Raw genomic sequence first — 14,592 nt, 5'->3', positions numbered from 1 at the left:
TTTTAGCAGTTAAAGGCCATTTGGCAACTGTTGCCCTTTGAACCGCAAGAATAATTCAGTGTGTCAGCGACATCAAGGCTACAGCAGCAGAGCCAGAAAAATTAACTCATGTCATTGCAATAGGGCTCATGTATGAAGCAATTTCATATTTGTTATGAAAACACATTAATAAAAAGGATTTAACCATCAGGTTTCCATGAAACACAAGGTTCAGATTAACTCAATTTTTTTTTTTTTTTTTTAACACATAAAAGATACCTGGTCTGTCTAAGAATTTGCATTGACCCATGTCTGCAATGTCCAGTCTCTTGAGCAACAAGACTAAGTGGCTGAGATTTTCCTCCATTACGCCAGGACAATGAGCTTCCCCCATGCCCTTATCATACATAGACTGGGGGTACAGGCGCAAACACAGTCCTACAGGGACACAAAAGGTAAAACATTCAGAAAATTGTTAGGACATAGCAAGCTATAACATTCACCCAGCAGCTTAATTCCTCAAATTTCACTTTATGCACAAACACCTCATCTACAGAGATGTCTGTGATGCCTTTTACACTATTATGACCTACCAGGAAGTTTGCTATTCACTCTTTGAGCTCGCATGTCCGCCTGTGTTTTGCTGATTGTCTTCAGCATTTGTGAGTTTGCTCTTATCTGAGGATTGTAAACCTGAGGAGTAAAATTATGAAAAAAAAATAGATGTCAGAAATTTAGGCACGGCACTGGCTATAAACTAGAAGCACAGCTAACAGTGGAAGAAGAAAACATTTTTGCCATAATAAAAATTTGGGAGCAATTGGCAAACGTATTTGTTTGTATGCCGATAGCATAGCTCCTGCTTTAGAGATATATCAGTCTGCAATATCCACAAACTTACAGTTTTGAGTTGAAGGCCTGTGTCTATGACATAGCGAATGGCTGGGAGGGAGAAGGAAGCCTCAGCCAGGCTATTGGTGAGAATGACTTTCCTCTGGATCGCTGGCTCTTCCGCCACACCCAGTGTTGTGCTGTCCTTTCCCTCCAACCCATGATTCTCCTTTTGCGTGGACACTTCAGTGTTGTACACTCGTTGAGTCAGCGCACCCAGTCCAGTGTGGAGGGGAATGAGCTTGAGTGAACCAAGGTGAGGACTTAGGGATGGATGGTCTGCTTCAAGTTGTGTAGCACATTCGTCTATTTCCTACACAATAAAACAAAGAACAGAATATTCTTCAGCATCCATGTCAAACAAATTGAACAGCAAAACCACAGAGGAGTTTATTCAAAGAACTTGGTCTCTTTAATAGTTGTACTATGTTCATTTTGTTTTCACTTGTCAATTATTTATCAACCTAAATATCTTGTTTGTGATAAAAGAACCATTTAAATAATTGGTCTCTATAAATATGACAACTTTGTGTGTCGGCCACTTGTCATTCTTTGATTCAAGATTTATGGTGAAAATATTCTCTTTTTAATGGACAACAGAAATTGGATGAAAGATTTAATGATGAGAAAAAAAAATCCACTTAATTACTGTGGCTAGTGAGCATGTTGACATTGTGATACTCCAAGTGTCAAGCCTAAAAAGTAAAACTTGCACCTGTGCACTTGCAAGAAACACCATCATATCGCCCTCCTCTCCTTTTCGGTGAAGATCTAGAACCATGTGAGAAGCAGCAATCACAGGGTCCTTCTGAGGTGGAAGCTCCTGATACATAATTTCCATTTTGTTCTGGTTGATAGAGTTCCTCTCCTCTTCTACCACACCTTCGTTTTCTTGTCCATTTGTAGGTGCCTCCGATGGGAGGCTGCCCATGCAGAGGTGAGGGACGGCAGGACCCAGGAAGGAGGCAAGCCGAGGAGCGAGAATCGGGTGAGTCAGAAGAACCACGTGGAAGTTATCTGGCCTCTGACGGCAGACGTCGCACAGCAGCCCAAGCAGCACATCCGTCGCTACGGTGCGCTCTTGGAGCTCGTCCAAAACCACGATGCCATATTGATGCAGCAAGGGATCTGACATCATTTCCTCGAGCAGGAGCGTGTCGCTGACAAACCTAAAGATAGAAACCAAGGTCAACTTTGAGAACCAGATAACACACCATCAAACACTGCAAACGGTTAAGTCAGGGGTGTCCAAACGCGGTCCAGTTTTTATTGGCCCGCAGCAAATTCTGAAAACATAATTGAATATGGCCCGCACAAGAAGCTTGAGCTCAACTCCGTTGCACTTCTCAGTTTCAACACGAGATGAAGCCCGCCAAACAAACGAAATCAAGCGAAGAAAAACTTTTACCGCGAGTCACCAGAAATGGCTGCACCAAAGAAACGCAAAATCGCAAGTGAGTGTAGAAGATTTCAAACACGGTGGGAAAATGAGTATTTCTTCAAAGAAATCAACAGAAAGTGTGTCTGTCTGATTTGTAATGAAGATGTTGCTGTGAGGAAAGAGTATAATGTCCGTCGGCACTATGAGACCAAACATCAGAGCTACACATCGTACACCGGTGCTGAACGAGCACAGAAAGTTAAGCAAATGGCAGTTAGCCTGCAAGCTCAACAGCAGTTTTTTTTCCATGCCAACAAAACACAGGAAAACTCCACAAGAGCAAGTTATGAAGTCGCTAAACTTATTGCCCAGCATGGCAAACCGTTTTCAGACGGTGATTTCATAAACCAGTGCCTCATCAAAGTCACAGAAGTAATGTGCCCAGAAAAAGTGCCGGATTTCAACAATGTGAGCTTATCCAGAAACACAGTGGTGCGGAGAATTGAGGACTTGTCAGCTAACGTGAAACTCCAGCTGAGAGACAAGGCTTGTGCTTTTGATTTTTACTCAATAGCATGCGATGAGAGCACAGATGCCACAGACACCGCGCAACTGTTAATTTTTTTGCGGGGAGTAGATGATACTTTTTGCTGTACGGAGGAGCTGCTTGATATGATGAGCCTAAAAGGCACAACGACAGGAAAAGACATTTTTGAAGCTGTGTCAGAGGCAGTTGAAAAGATGGGGCTTAAATGGGACAAGCTCTGTGGAGTAACAACGGACGGAGCTCCGGCCATGACTGGCGAGCGCAAAGGAATGGCATCGTTAGTGTGCGCCAAGGTAAAAGAGAGCGGAGGTGAGGCTGTTAGGAAGCACTGTATAATCCACCAAGAAGCACTGTGTGCCACGACTGTCCAGCTGGGCGATGTGATGAACACTGTCGTAAAAACTGTCAACGTAATTCGAGCGAGAGGACTGTACCACAGAGAATTTCAGGCTTTCCTATCTGATGTGGATGCTGAATACGGGGATGTACTCTACCACTCTGATGTGCGCTGGCTCAGCCGCGGCTCTGTGCTGCAGCGGTTTTTTTCGCTGAGATCAGAAATCGACCAGTTTTTAAAAGAGAAGTGCCGACCTCTTCATGAGTTAAGTGACCCTCTGTGGCATTTTTAGTTGATCTTACGCATCATCTGAATACACTGAACAAGAACCTACAAGGCAAAGAACAGCTGGTGCCACACCTGCATGCGCACATGAAAGCCTTCTGCGTAAAGCTCCGCCTGTTTGAGACACAACTACGAGGCTTTAATGCTGCACACTTTCCTGCGCTGTCTGAAATCAAGTCTGCTTTTCCAAACGCCGACCTTTCTGCTAAAAAGGAGAAATATGTGTCTGTGATTTCCTCTCTCATGACGGAATTCAACCAGCGTTTCCAAGATTTTTCTGCCATTGAAAAACAAATCAAGCTGTTCTCGACCCCCTTCCTGGTGGATGCAGAAGAAGTGGAAGACAGTCTCCAGTTAGAGCTGATTGAAATTCAATGTGATGATTCTCTGAAGAGTCAGCATCAGCTTCTCCCCCTCCCCGAATTCTATCAGTTTGGATAATGCCAAGTTTCTTCTGATGAGATGCCACGCAAAAAGAATGATGAGCCTGTTCGGCTCGACATACATATGTGAACAAACATTTTCTCTGTTCAATCAGAACAAAAGCAGACTGAGAACCAGAATAACTGATAGCCATCTCTGTGAAGTCCTTCGTGTCTCAACCACCAAACTTTCTCCTGACATGTCAGCCATCCTTCAATCCAAAGGACAGCATCACTGCTCCCACTGAGTGCAATGTTCTTCACAATACACCGTATTCATGTGTCAGTATGTCACCTCTAGTGTGTGGCCCGGCCCTTTGTTTATTTTTCTGTATTTGGCCCTCACTAAAAAAAGTTTGGACACCCCTGGGTTAAGTGAAGGAAAGCGTTTTGCTAAAAGGAATCATTGATCACTTCACTGGTTTCTTTAATATCAAACAAATTGTTTTAGGTTATTCACCTGACATGTTTCGGCGGTTTCTTCCGCCTTCATCATGAAGGCCTATATCATTCCTGCTAATATCAGCTTAATATTGGTATCAGACAGTAGTCTTGGTTGAAATATCGGTATTGATTCAGAAGTGATAGTTGTTTTTGGGCCATCCCTAGTACTCACAAAATAGACTAGTATACCACTCATTTCTAGCATTCATTATTTCATCCATAACTGCTTGAACCCTCACGCACTGTTTTCAAACCTCAAGTTCTTACAGATGTGACAACCCTAAACAAATATGGATTCAAATCACGATGTTAGCTGTCATGTGCTGGAGTTGATGTAGGATAATATAATGCTAATATGCTTGCAGCATACGTAGCAACAGCAGTCTCTTGAAAATAATCATGAATACAATTTCCAAGAAAAAAGGTATCTGGTGCACACATTTAGGTGACGCTAAAAATGCACATTTATTTTATTTCATCATTTGACAGCCCAGTGAAGGCAACACTGGCGGTATCAAATTACACTGCTGTAACACATTTACTGCCACCTTAGAATGCAAAGTGCAGGAAACAAAGAACACTCAAGGTGTGGTAGCAAGTAAATGCAGAGACAAATTTCACCACACCCAGATGTGTGTGTGACAATCATTGGGTCCTTACCTTTTTTTTTTAACCTTTAAAACATGGATCATGTGACATCATACAAAATGGTGAAATTCAATCATGTGACCTAGTTTGACTCTGCTATAATTATTATACAGGACATAATGTAGATGTGGGGAAAATGAAAAGGCTTTTCCAGGCTGGTGTATCAGATTCATGACCATTGGCGTGGGGAAGCTGTTTTAAAACAATTATTTTTGTACTTCAGACTTAGAAGTCCTTAATCTTTTCAAAATATAAAACATGGTCATACAAACAAATAAGAGGGCAAATGTTTTAGGATTAGTTGTTGGTAGTGAATAAAACATTTGTTTCCATGTTTCATGGGAACTGATTGATAATCATATTAGAAGCTTATAGTGTATTAGAAAATATGCTAAATAATGTAATATAAAAATGTATTAGGGAGGTGGTTTGGGATGGATATATTGTCATATACAATGTACAACAATTTAATTATACATTTAAGTGTTTAACCATCGTCAATGCAGTAACCATACAATGTTTAGTGCAAAGAATAATACTTGCAACTCAATGACACCCCCACTAAGTTATGTTTTTATTTAAGACCAAGTACTTGGAAATGCACTTGTGCAAACAATATAATAACAGCATGCTAGTAGCCTTTGTCATGTGTTCTGACCTGAGCAAGGTATCTGGTGTACAACTGTCATCATGAACCACCCCGTAGCCCACCTCCAGACCCAAGCTGAGGTCCATCTCATCGGCCACACGAAGGGCCAGACTGACTGCTGCCACTGAATAAGGTTGGGAGCAACAAACCAGGCCTTGAGAGAATTCATAAGACAAAGCATATTCCACACACCACTGTGGCACCTAGAACAAAAGAAAAAGAGGGAGAAAAATCATCAAGAAGAGCAAGTAGTAGTACATTCAATATGCTCTACAGCAGAGGTGTCAAACTCAAGGCCCGGGGGCCAGATACGGCCCACAAATCATTTTATTTGTGTATATTATTATATATAAGCAATGACTGACAGAAAGAGGACTATTACATTTGAAGTCCTGCTTCCTGCTGGTGACTTGTTCACATTCATTTGCCCCTCCCTCCAGTTGCATCGGGTACATAGTACATATCAAATTAATATCAAAAGCGACTGAATTTTAAACATTAAAATCATATACATGACACATTGGGCAAAAAAACGAATTGATCTGCAGTTTGACCATAGCCTTTGACACCTTTAGCAAAGTGCAGAAAATCCCGTCCGTCCGTTCGTCCATTATCTGTACCGCTTCTCCCTATAATTATGATTATTATTTCATTTTTAATATTACATTGTTTTAATTTCTTTCAGTGTTTACATTTTCAGTTTCAGACAGGAGTTTTCATTTTGGTGCATTCCTAGTCATTTGGACTAAGTAGTAGTAAGAATGATAACAGCGGAGGGTTGGTGCACCGGCCCAAGGAGAACCAATAAAATTTCCTCTTGTGGGACAGTTGCAATGTGTTTCTCTTTATTTATTTACCTGAGTGCTCTTTCCGGCTCCACTGGGTGCACTCAGCAGCACCATGTTGTGACTCTCCAGGTGCTCCATTAGATTCTGCCTTAACTTCCATATGGGAAGTTGTTGCCTCTCTTGCAGGAGGGTGTAGTAGCGAGAAGAAAAAGGCAGACCATCATATGGGTTCACTTCAAGGTCTCTAAGACCCTCCTCATTCAGGCCGTCTTCAAGCCCATCCTCGTCTAACTCCTCAGATAAAAAGGAAGACATGGAAAGAGAATCCAGTGTTTTGGAAAGTCCAGACATGGGACAGGGCTTCACGGGTGATGATGACATCAGTAGCAAGTGGGAATGATGACTAAATGAGAGCGAGAGGCTGGTTGGCAGGGTGTTTACCTGCAAAATGGTGAAGAAAAACAATCAATGACAATGAATGCACAGGATTCCTAAAACTTCTTTGACAGAAACGAGGCTAAATGACATGTGCAACTCAGCCTTCAAGCTCGATGAACTACAGCTGTTTCGAGCCAACCATGACTCCTGAAAAACACTGGCGTGGATCTTCTATCGGTATCAACAAAGGTGGCTGGCCACATTATATGCCTCAAATTTATGCCTGTTCACGCTCCAGATGTTTACGTTGTGCTAAGGCTAATGAGGTGCAACAGGAGTGTAATGACATCATTGCTCCCACAATCCAAAATAAGGCCCAACCATGTGAAATTTCCAGACATTCTCCCAAGTTTTACTACCTTGTTGCCATTTGCGGGTGGATAACGTGTGTAGTATACAAAATACACATATACTTGGTGCATACAGAGCACTGCACCACAGGTTCTTCGACCACATGGCCTCAATGCTGGCTCCGGCCTCTAAACCAGCCTTCAGATCACATGTAGCTACAACACTTACAGGGCTGCAAGAAGAGCTAAATATCCGTCTGCTCAGAAAATCCAGGTCTGGTTACTCTCCAATGTCCCTTGGAGCTTGTGGAAAGGTATTAAGTGCATCACCAACTACAATATCAAGGACGTCAAGGATGCACAATGCTCAAGAGACAATGCACATTTGGAAATAAAGTCTTTCCCAGCAAGCAGATGTAATTTTTACTTGCTTTAGGGACCAGTTACACACCAGAATATTTTGAATTATGCCCAAATTAAATATTTCATAAAATTACATATAAGCATGAAGAAAGTTCTGACTAAAAACAGGCACGGATTATGTTGCTTTGTTACATACAGAGAGCCAGAACAAAAGGAAAGAAGGTGGGTGGTGGGGTGAGGGAGATAAGAGCGCCAGGAAGGCACCTCAAGAAGTGGATTTCACTATTTGAAGTGGGAAAATGGGCAATGTTCAAGGAAAGAAGACACACTGAAAATAATATTTACAATGGATACAAAGGGCCTATAGGTTTGTATCATCTCTCTGTAAAAAGAGCTTTATTGCTAGACACAAAGGTTTATCATTTACTAGTCTGAAAATATATTATTGTCAGAAAAATAGTTCTACTCTCTGGTGGTTTGCAAACAGACAAGGCTTCTTACATAAAAGATTGATGAATCAGGTGACTGGTGACATAACTGATGGAAAACTTTGCAGCGTGATCCGTGTAGACAGTGTAAAGCCATTTGTCAACTATTGAAGTACTGTGCAGCATGACGCTGATCTTGATTGATTGATAGAACTTTATTCATCCAACAGCGGGGAAATTCACTTGTCACAGCAGCGCATATGAGTGCAAGAATAATACGAGTGCAAGAATAAAACAAATGCCAGAATTACAAAAAAGGGTGAATAACAGACAAGGACAAACACAAGTGCTGCTAGTACAGATGAAACACATTCATTTTATCAGGTGGCATGCATGTTGTAAAGTCTGACAGCAGAAGGAATGAAGGACCTGCGGAACCGTTCCTTCCTACACTGAGAGTGCAAAAGTCTGCCGCTAAAGGAGCTGCTCAGGATCTCATGGAGGGGGTGAGAGGTGTTGTCCATGATGGATTTAAGCTTAATCAACGTCCTCCTCTCACCCACAACCTCAATGGAGTCCACGGGACAGCCCAGGACAGAGTTCGCTTTTCTGACCATCTTATTCAGAGACAGGGGGAGGTCTCAGTCAGTACTGCCCCCACCCCAGCAGACCACAGCGTAGAGGATGGCTGAGGCCACCACAGAGTCATAGAAGGTCCGGAGGAGAGCCCTGCACTCACCAAAGGACCTCAGTCTCCTCAGCAGCTGGAGGCGACTCTGGCCCTTTTTGTACAGGTCGTCCGTGTGATCAGTCCAGTCCAGTTTGTTGTTAAGGCGAACACCCAGGAATTTGGATCTGTTGTGCTTACAGATCTCAAAATATGCTCAACTGGGTTCCAATGAAATACGGGACAATTGTGATTCTATGATTGCCTGTTATTATGGTTGAGAAGGATTTAGACACAAGAGCTTTCAAGAACCTTCATGAAAATCTTTGTTTGTAGTCAGGCAAATTCGCAGCTAGGAAAAATTAAATGTTTACTGCTCATGGTTGGCCATGCATTGGTCAATCTGGTCAAATGTCAGCTAGTTAATGTTTAATTTGTGATCTTTTATATTGACATTTTAATAGCATTCCATCATTAGTTTCCTGGTCATTACCACAGGCTTATTGTTATGTACAGATTTAAGCAGTCAACCAAGGTGAGGCCAACAGTGAAGTCAGGGTGGTGACGTCAACATAAAGGCGCACATTATTGATTGGATCATTACCCTATCTGTTTGTGTGCACTTAACGAATTTCCAAAGTTTCAAACTGAAAATAAATAAATCAGGCATTTTCCTTGCAAACCCATTCATGCATCCAAATGAATGTATATTCTTGATTTAATATCGCTGATGTAACCAGTCGATCTCGAAAGGAGGACACTTAATCTGTCTACCCTTTGTCATTATACATGACTGATACCAAAACAATATTCAGCGAGTTACAGAAAAGTCACTTTTTCCAGTAGCATTTCAAAACCAGGTTTAAGTCAAATCTTGTCTCACCTTTTTAACATATCGCTTGAGTGAGGAAACAAAGCCAAACTGTTCGTGCGTAGTCTAAAGCAGTTGAGGCAGTGGATTCAGTCCTATCTCACAGGCCACCTCCTCATCGCCAAAAGCAGGTGGGAAAACTACCAAAGATGGAAAAAGGCCAACAGCTAATCGCAGTCACTACTTGCTAATCCTCACCCAGCCAGTTTCTTTTCTGACAGCGACAGTAGAGGAGAAGGTATTGACGGCACTGTCTCCCATAGGCGCCATGTTTCTTCTCGTGCTGTCAAATGTTGCGTTGCGTTTAACTGTCCTCGGAAATTGCACAACCTTAAACCTGTAAACACGTTTGGGTCGGCGGAATTTTGATTAAAGTTTTGAATTCAAAACATACATTTAATTGTTCCATGAATGAATTATGTCCACACAAAAGGAGAAGCGAAATTTACTCGGATATCGGACAAATAGCATTCATCATTCCAGATGCTACCTTCAATCGGAAACACGCATTTCCATGCTCACCGGCTTGCAATTGCTGTACAGTACAGTTATTTTTATTCCAGGCGCAAATGGGGTTCTTGAATGCGTCTGGGACTTTTCCTGCTGCGTGACAGTTCGTTTGAACATTCAGATCAAGTTCAGAAAACCAATTACACTATCAATCCAATGTATTCTGGTCTGGATAATGGCACTCGACGTAAGATGGGCGCCAGCCTAAATGTGGGATGGGCGTTACCCTCCGACCAAAATACGCTCCAACACACGAGCATGATGTTACTGTCTGACAGGGGTATTGAGTCACCCAGTGCAGACTTAGTGTTGAGGCCCTCCATATCCGTGAACTGCAGTTTTACACTTTGCACTTCATCTTTATAGCCTCCTCGGGTGACTTTGTATTACTGCTACTGGCAAGACTATCAGGTTTTTGCTTTTTGTCAAATTCACAATTTCACCATGAAAAACATTGAAACCTTTGGGAATTTTAATTTCAAAGTATTTGTTTTCGTATACTGAAACAGAAGAGAAACAGTTGAAACAATGATGTCTACAGTATCATTTGATGCGTTTTTAGGCATGGGTATCAAGACAATCATTAATTGTTTTTCTGAGACACTGGAGGACCAAGAAATATTGCAATTGCCTGTATTTCTCTGATACAGCCCCCCTAAATACAGTTAGTATTGTTGTTAATGCCAGTGGGTGTGTCATTGTTCTGGTATGGATGTGTTCTTGCATTGGTCTTGGAAACAGACGTGTAACGCTTGAGTCTCATTGTGGGAAAACACATGAAAAATGGCAACCAATTGTTGGAGATATGTTAATCTGCTTATTTATTTCTGTTGAGAGTGCTTGAGCAAAGTACCAAAACTTTATGGCAGTGTAGCCGTGTTTGCACTGCCCCTTCCCACTGAGGTCTCGCCTTGCATGCCTGCACTTGTTATCTCGTTTTCCATAGCGTGCAACACAAAATATACATCAGAAAGTACGTATATGATAAGTAGTATAATAAATTAAAGTGAATCTTTCTAGTTCACATTTGCATCTGTGTTTGATTATGAATTGCTAATACCTGCTTGTGGTGTTGTCAGGAAATGAGTGGAGCCGGGTGACCCAAATGCAGCTTGGACCAGGGTTTATTGAAGGGAAAAGGGAGTTGGAAGGGAGGAAGGTGGGCAACAAAGACACAGACGGGATAGAGACTCACGGCCAGCAGACAGGCAAACAGAAGTCCACTCGGACACGGAACAGAATCTGACCGTGAGCCTCCAGACAAGACCGGGGGGAAACTAGATGACAAGAACACTAGGCGCGGACAGGGACGGAAAACAACAGTAGACACCGACAAGGAGGAACACACGGGCAGGGTTTCCAATACATCAGGTAACAAGAGCAAGATGGAGCAGGTGACAGATATGACGATAACGAACGGGTGTGGCTGAGGGAAGTTGCCGGCCGAGCGGCACGTGAAAAAATCATATTTAAAAAATCAATCGCGTATTGAAAAGCATGTATCGTGATTGCCAAATAAAATCTCCAAAACTCTGGTAATTTGTGTTTAACTCTTAAATTCAGCTGTAATAAGCCACTCTATTTTTCCTGGCCAAACTCACAGACTGAATTGTCATTCTCAGTCTCTGTTCCCAGTTTTTAGACCAGTTCGAGGTGCATTCCAGGTTCTGGTAACCCGAGGGAAATTTGTCCAAAGCCTTGACTGCTTCAGGTAGGTCACTTTTCAACCCAGCTCTCCTTATTGCTGCATGAAACTTGGCTGGGGATGCTGTGGCAAGGTAACACCTGAAAAAGATGAGTTTTAGATGTTAGGTGAGATTTTTGTAGTGGAAGGTAAAAATAGCTTTTAGCAAAGCATACAGTATACTTCTTCTCGGTCTTTGAGATCGCATACATTTTAAAATTTTTAAGTAATGACAGTTATTTGGACTAATGCTTGTCTTGTGAGTATGAATATACAATAACCACATAACCTTTTAACAGCAGGATCGTGGGGACAATGGGAGTTCCTGTCACCTGACTTCCAGTCAAGCCCCAATCAAGAAATTGCCAGCACCTGCTACAGCTCGTTAGATCCACTACTTAAACTCTGTGTATTCTGCCCGTGGTTGTCAGTTCGTTTACTTACCCTGCCCGTCACACCACTGCCTTTTTTGTCCCCTGAACGATCTCTGTTGCCAACTGCTTGTGTAAACTGACCGACCACGCCTTGATCGCCGCCTGCCCCGACTACTTGCTTGTCCTATGACCACGCTCCTGATCGCCGCCTGTCTCGACAACTTGCCTGCCTCCGACTACGACTCTGCTGCTCAGCCACGCCAGACCGCAAGTCCAGCGTTCCACTTCCCCTTGCCCCTTTGTCAATAAAGGATCGTGCGCACTTGGTTGTCCTGTCTCTGTTCCGGAGTATAAATCGCACCAAGTCAAGTCAAGTTTATTTGTATAGCCCTAAATCACAAACAGTCTCAAAGGGCTTCACATAGCCAAAATTGACAATTATTCTCAAAGCATCCCCTGATCATAAGCTCCCAAAAGGGCAAGGAAAAACTCAAAAAACCCCTACCAGGGGAAAATGAGAAACCTTGAGAAGGGACCACAGATGGAAGGATCCCCCTTTCAGGATCACCAGGTTATAATGGATGCAGAGAGTACACAAGTAATACATAATATGAAAATCAATGAAAAAAATGGATGTCGGAGGTGTCCTCGATTGTCCTGGCAGTGTCTTCAAGGGGGCCAAGCCGCAGCTCCCCCATCCCAAACTGGTCCCCGAGAATCCAGCCAGCCGCTATCCGCTTTTGAGCCACCTAACCCCCTCCCCAGCCGGGGAGGAGGTGGGCAGAGAGAACAGAAGAAACTCCGGCCAAATCGGCCATCACAAGTTAGTTAAAGGCCATCTCATAGAAATGTGTCTTTAAACGTGTCTTAAATGTTTCTATTGAGGTAGTAGTTCTAATATCCATTGGTAGGGCATTCCAAAGCTCTGGAGCCCGAATAGAGAATGCTCTAGACCCTGCAGACATTTTCTTGGCCCTCGGTATAACTAAAAGACTAGCGTTTTGCGAACGAAGGTTACGAGACGGAACATAAGGAACGACTAGGTCGACGAGATATGAAGGCGCTAAGCCATGCAGTGCTTTATAGGTTAGTAGAAGAACCTTGAAGTCACATCTTAAATGGACCGGGAGCCAATGTAATTCGGCTAATATTGGGGTAATGTGATCAAATTTTCTTGACCGTGAGAGCAGCCTCGCAGCGGCATTTTGCACTAACTGTAGACTTTTAATACTGGATTTAGGAAGACCAGAGAATAATACATTACAGTAGTCCAGGCGCGACGTGACGAACGCATGTATAATAGTTTCCGCATCCCCGGTCGAGAGGATAGGACGAATCTTAGCAATATTACGAAGGTGAAAAAACGCAATCCTGGTTATATTCTTAATGTGTTTTTGAAAGGAGAGCGTTTGGTCAAATATTACCCCGAGATTAATTACCGTATCACTCTGAGTGATAGTACGGTTATCTATAGTTATAGTGGTTTCCTTAAATAAATGTTGATAACGAGTAGGACCAATTATCAACATCTCAGTTTTATCCGGGTTAAGACGAAGGAAGTTGAGAGACATCCAATGTTTAATCTCCGCAAGGCACGCCTCGAGATTACAGCAGTCCTGTGGATCTGTCATTGATAACGGCATATATAATTGGGTGTCATCCGCGTAGCATTGAAAACTAATATTATATTTACGTATTATGCCCCCAAGCGGAATCATATAAATATTAAATAAAATCGGTCCGAGTACCGATCCCTGTGGGACACCACAAGTAACATTATAAAGCTCAGAGGACGTATTACCATGGACCACTCGGTGCGTCCTGCCTGATAGATAGGAATTGAACCAGCTTAGTGCTGACCCTGAGATACCAACACAACTTTTAAGACGCCCTAATAAAATATCGAAGTCTACAGTGTCAAAGGCAGCACTAAGATCAAGTAGTAACAATACAGACGACGTATTTGAATCCATAGCTATGAGGAGATCATTAGTCACTTTAGCAAGTGCTGTCTCTGTAGAATGATTGGCTCTAAAACCAGACTGAAAAGAGTCATATCGATTATTATCGACCATGTAATCAATAAGCTGCTGTGCTACTACTTTTTCGAGAAGTTTTGCTATGAATGGGAGGTTTGAAACTGGCCTATAATTACTGAGACAGTCCGGGTCAAGATTTGCTCGCTTAAGTAGTGGTTTAATAATAGCGGTTTTAAAGGCCATTGGCACTATCCCAGAGGAAACAGACAGATTGATTATATTTAAAATGGACGGTCCTAAAATTGGAAATATTTCTTTAAGTAGTTTGGCTGGAAGCGGGTCGAGTAAACATGTTGTTTGTTTAGCCGTACTAACCAATTTTGTAAGCATTTCAAGGAACACGCTTTTAAAATTTGAGAGGGTTATTGCATGATCCCCAGCGCTAGTAACCGGTGGAGCGATTGGCATGGTATTCTTGATCTCGTCCCTAATGGACTCAATCTTTTGAGCAAAAAATTTCATAAACTCGTCAGCTGAGTGGAAGGAGCTATCGGGGGTCGGCTGGCGCAGAGTTAGCTTTGCCACTGTATCAAATAAGTATTTAGGATTATTTTTAT

General features: G+C 42.5%; 2 protein-coding genes across 5 annotated transcripts in view; both read right to left on the bottom strand.

Annotated features, from left to right (window-relative positions):
• Positions 1–1,099: 1,099 nt before the first annotated feature.
• Positions 1,100–9,756, bottom strand: dqx1 (DEAQ box RNA-dependent ATPase 1). The gene is made up of 4 exons (XM_049738590.2): positions 9,627–9,756; positions 6,441–6,812; positions 5,593–5,786; positions 1,100–1,183 (listed from the first exon to the last, which is right to left on the bottom strand). Exons 1-4 carry the CDS (start codon positions 9,696–9,698, stop codon positions 1,177–1,179), a joined length of 645 nt encoding a protein of 214 aa, XP_049594547.1. The 5' UTR covers positions 9,699–9,756; the 3' UTR covers positions 1,100–1,176.
• A 2,600-nt stretch (positions 9,757–12,356) lies between these two features.
• LOC125979844 (sepiapterin reductase) overlaps positions 12,357–14,592 on the bottom strand; it is a 37,814-nt gene continuing 35,578 nt past the window's right edge. For 2 of the 4 annotated variants that reach the window (XR_011088012.1, XR_011088013.1), the window contains exon 4: positions 12,357–12,753. The gene's annotated coding sequence lies outside the window, so the exon portion shown is untranslated. The remainder of the gene's footprint in view (positions 12,754–14,592) is intronic. The other 2 variants (XR_007485424.2, XR_011088014.1) reach the window with 1 other exon arrangement.

Source organism: Syngnathus scovelli, chromosome 13 (genome assembly GCF_024217435.2).
Source record: "Syngnathus scovelli strain Florida chromosome 13, RoL_Ssco_1.2, whole genome shotgun sequence".
NCBI classification, from domain to species: Eukaryota; Metazoa; Chordata; class Actinopteri; order Syngnathiformes; family Syngnathidae; genus Syngnathus; species Syngnathus scovelli.
This window is presented reverse-complemented; position numbering and strand designations above follow the sequence as displayed.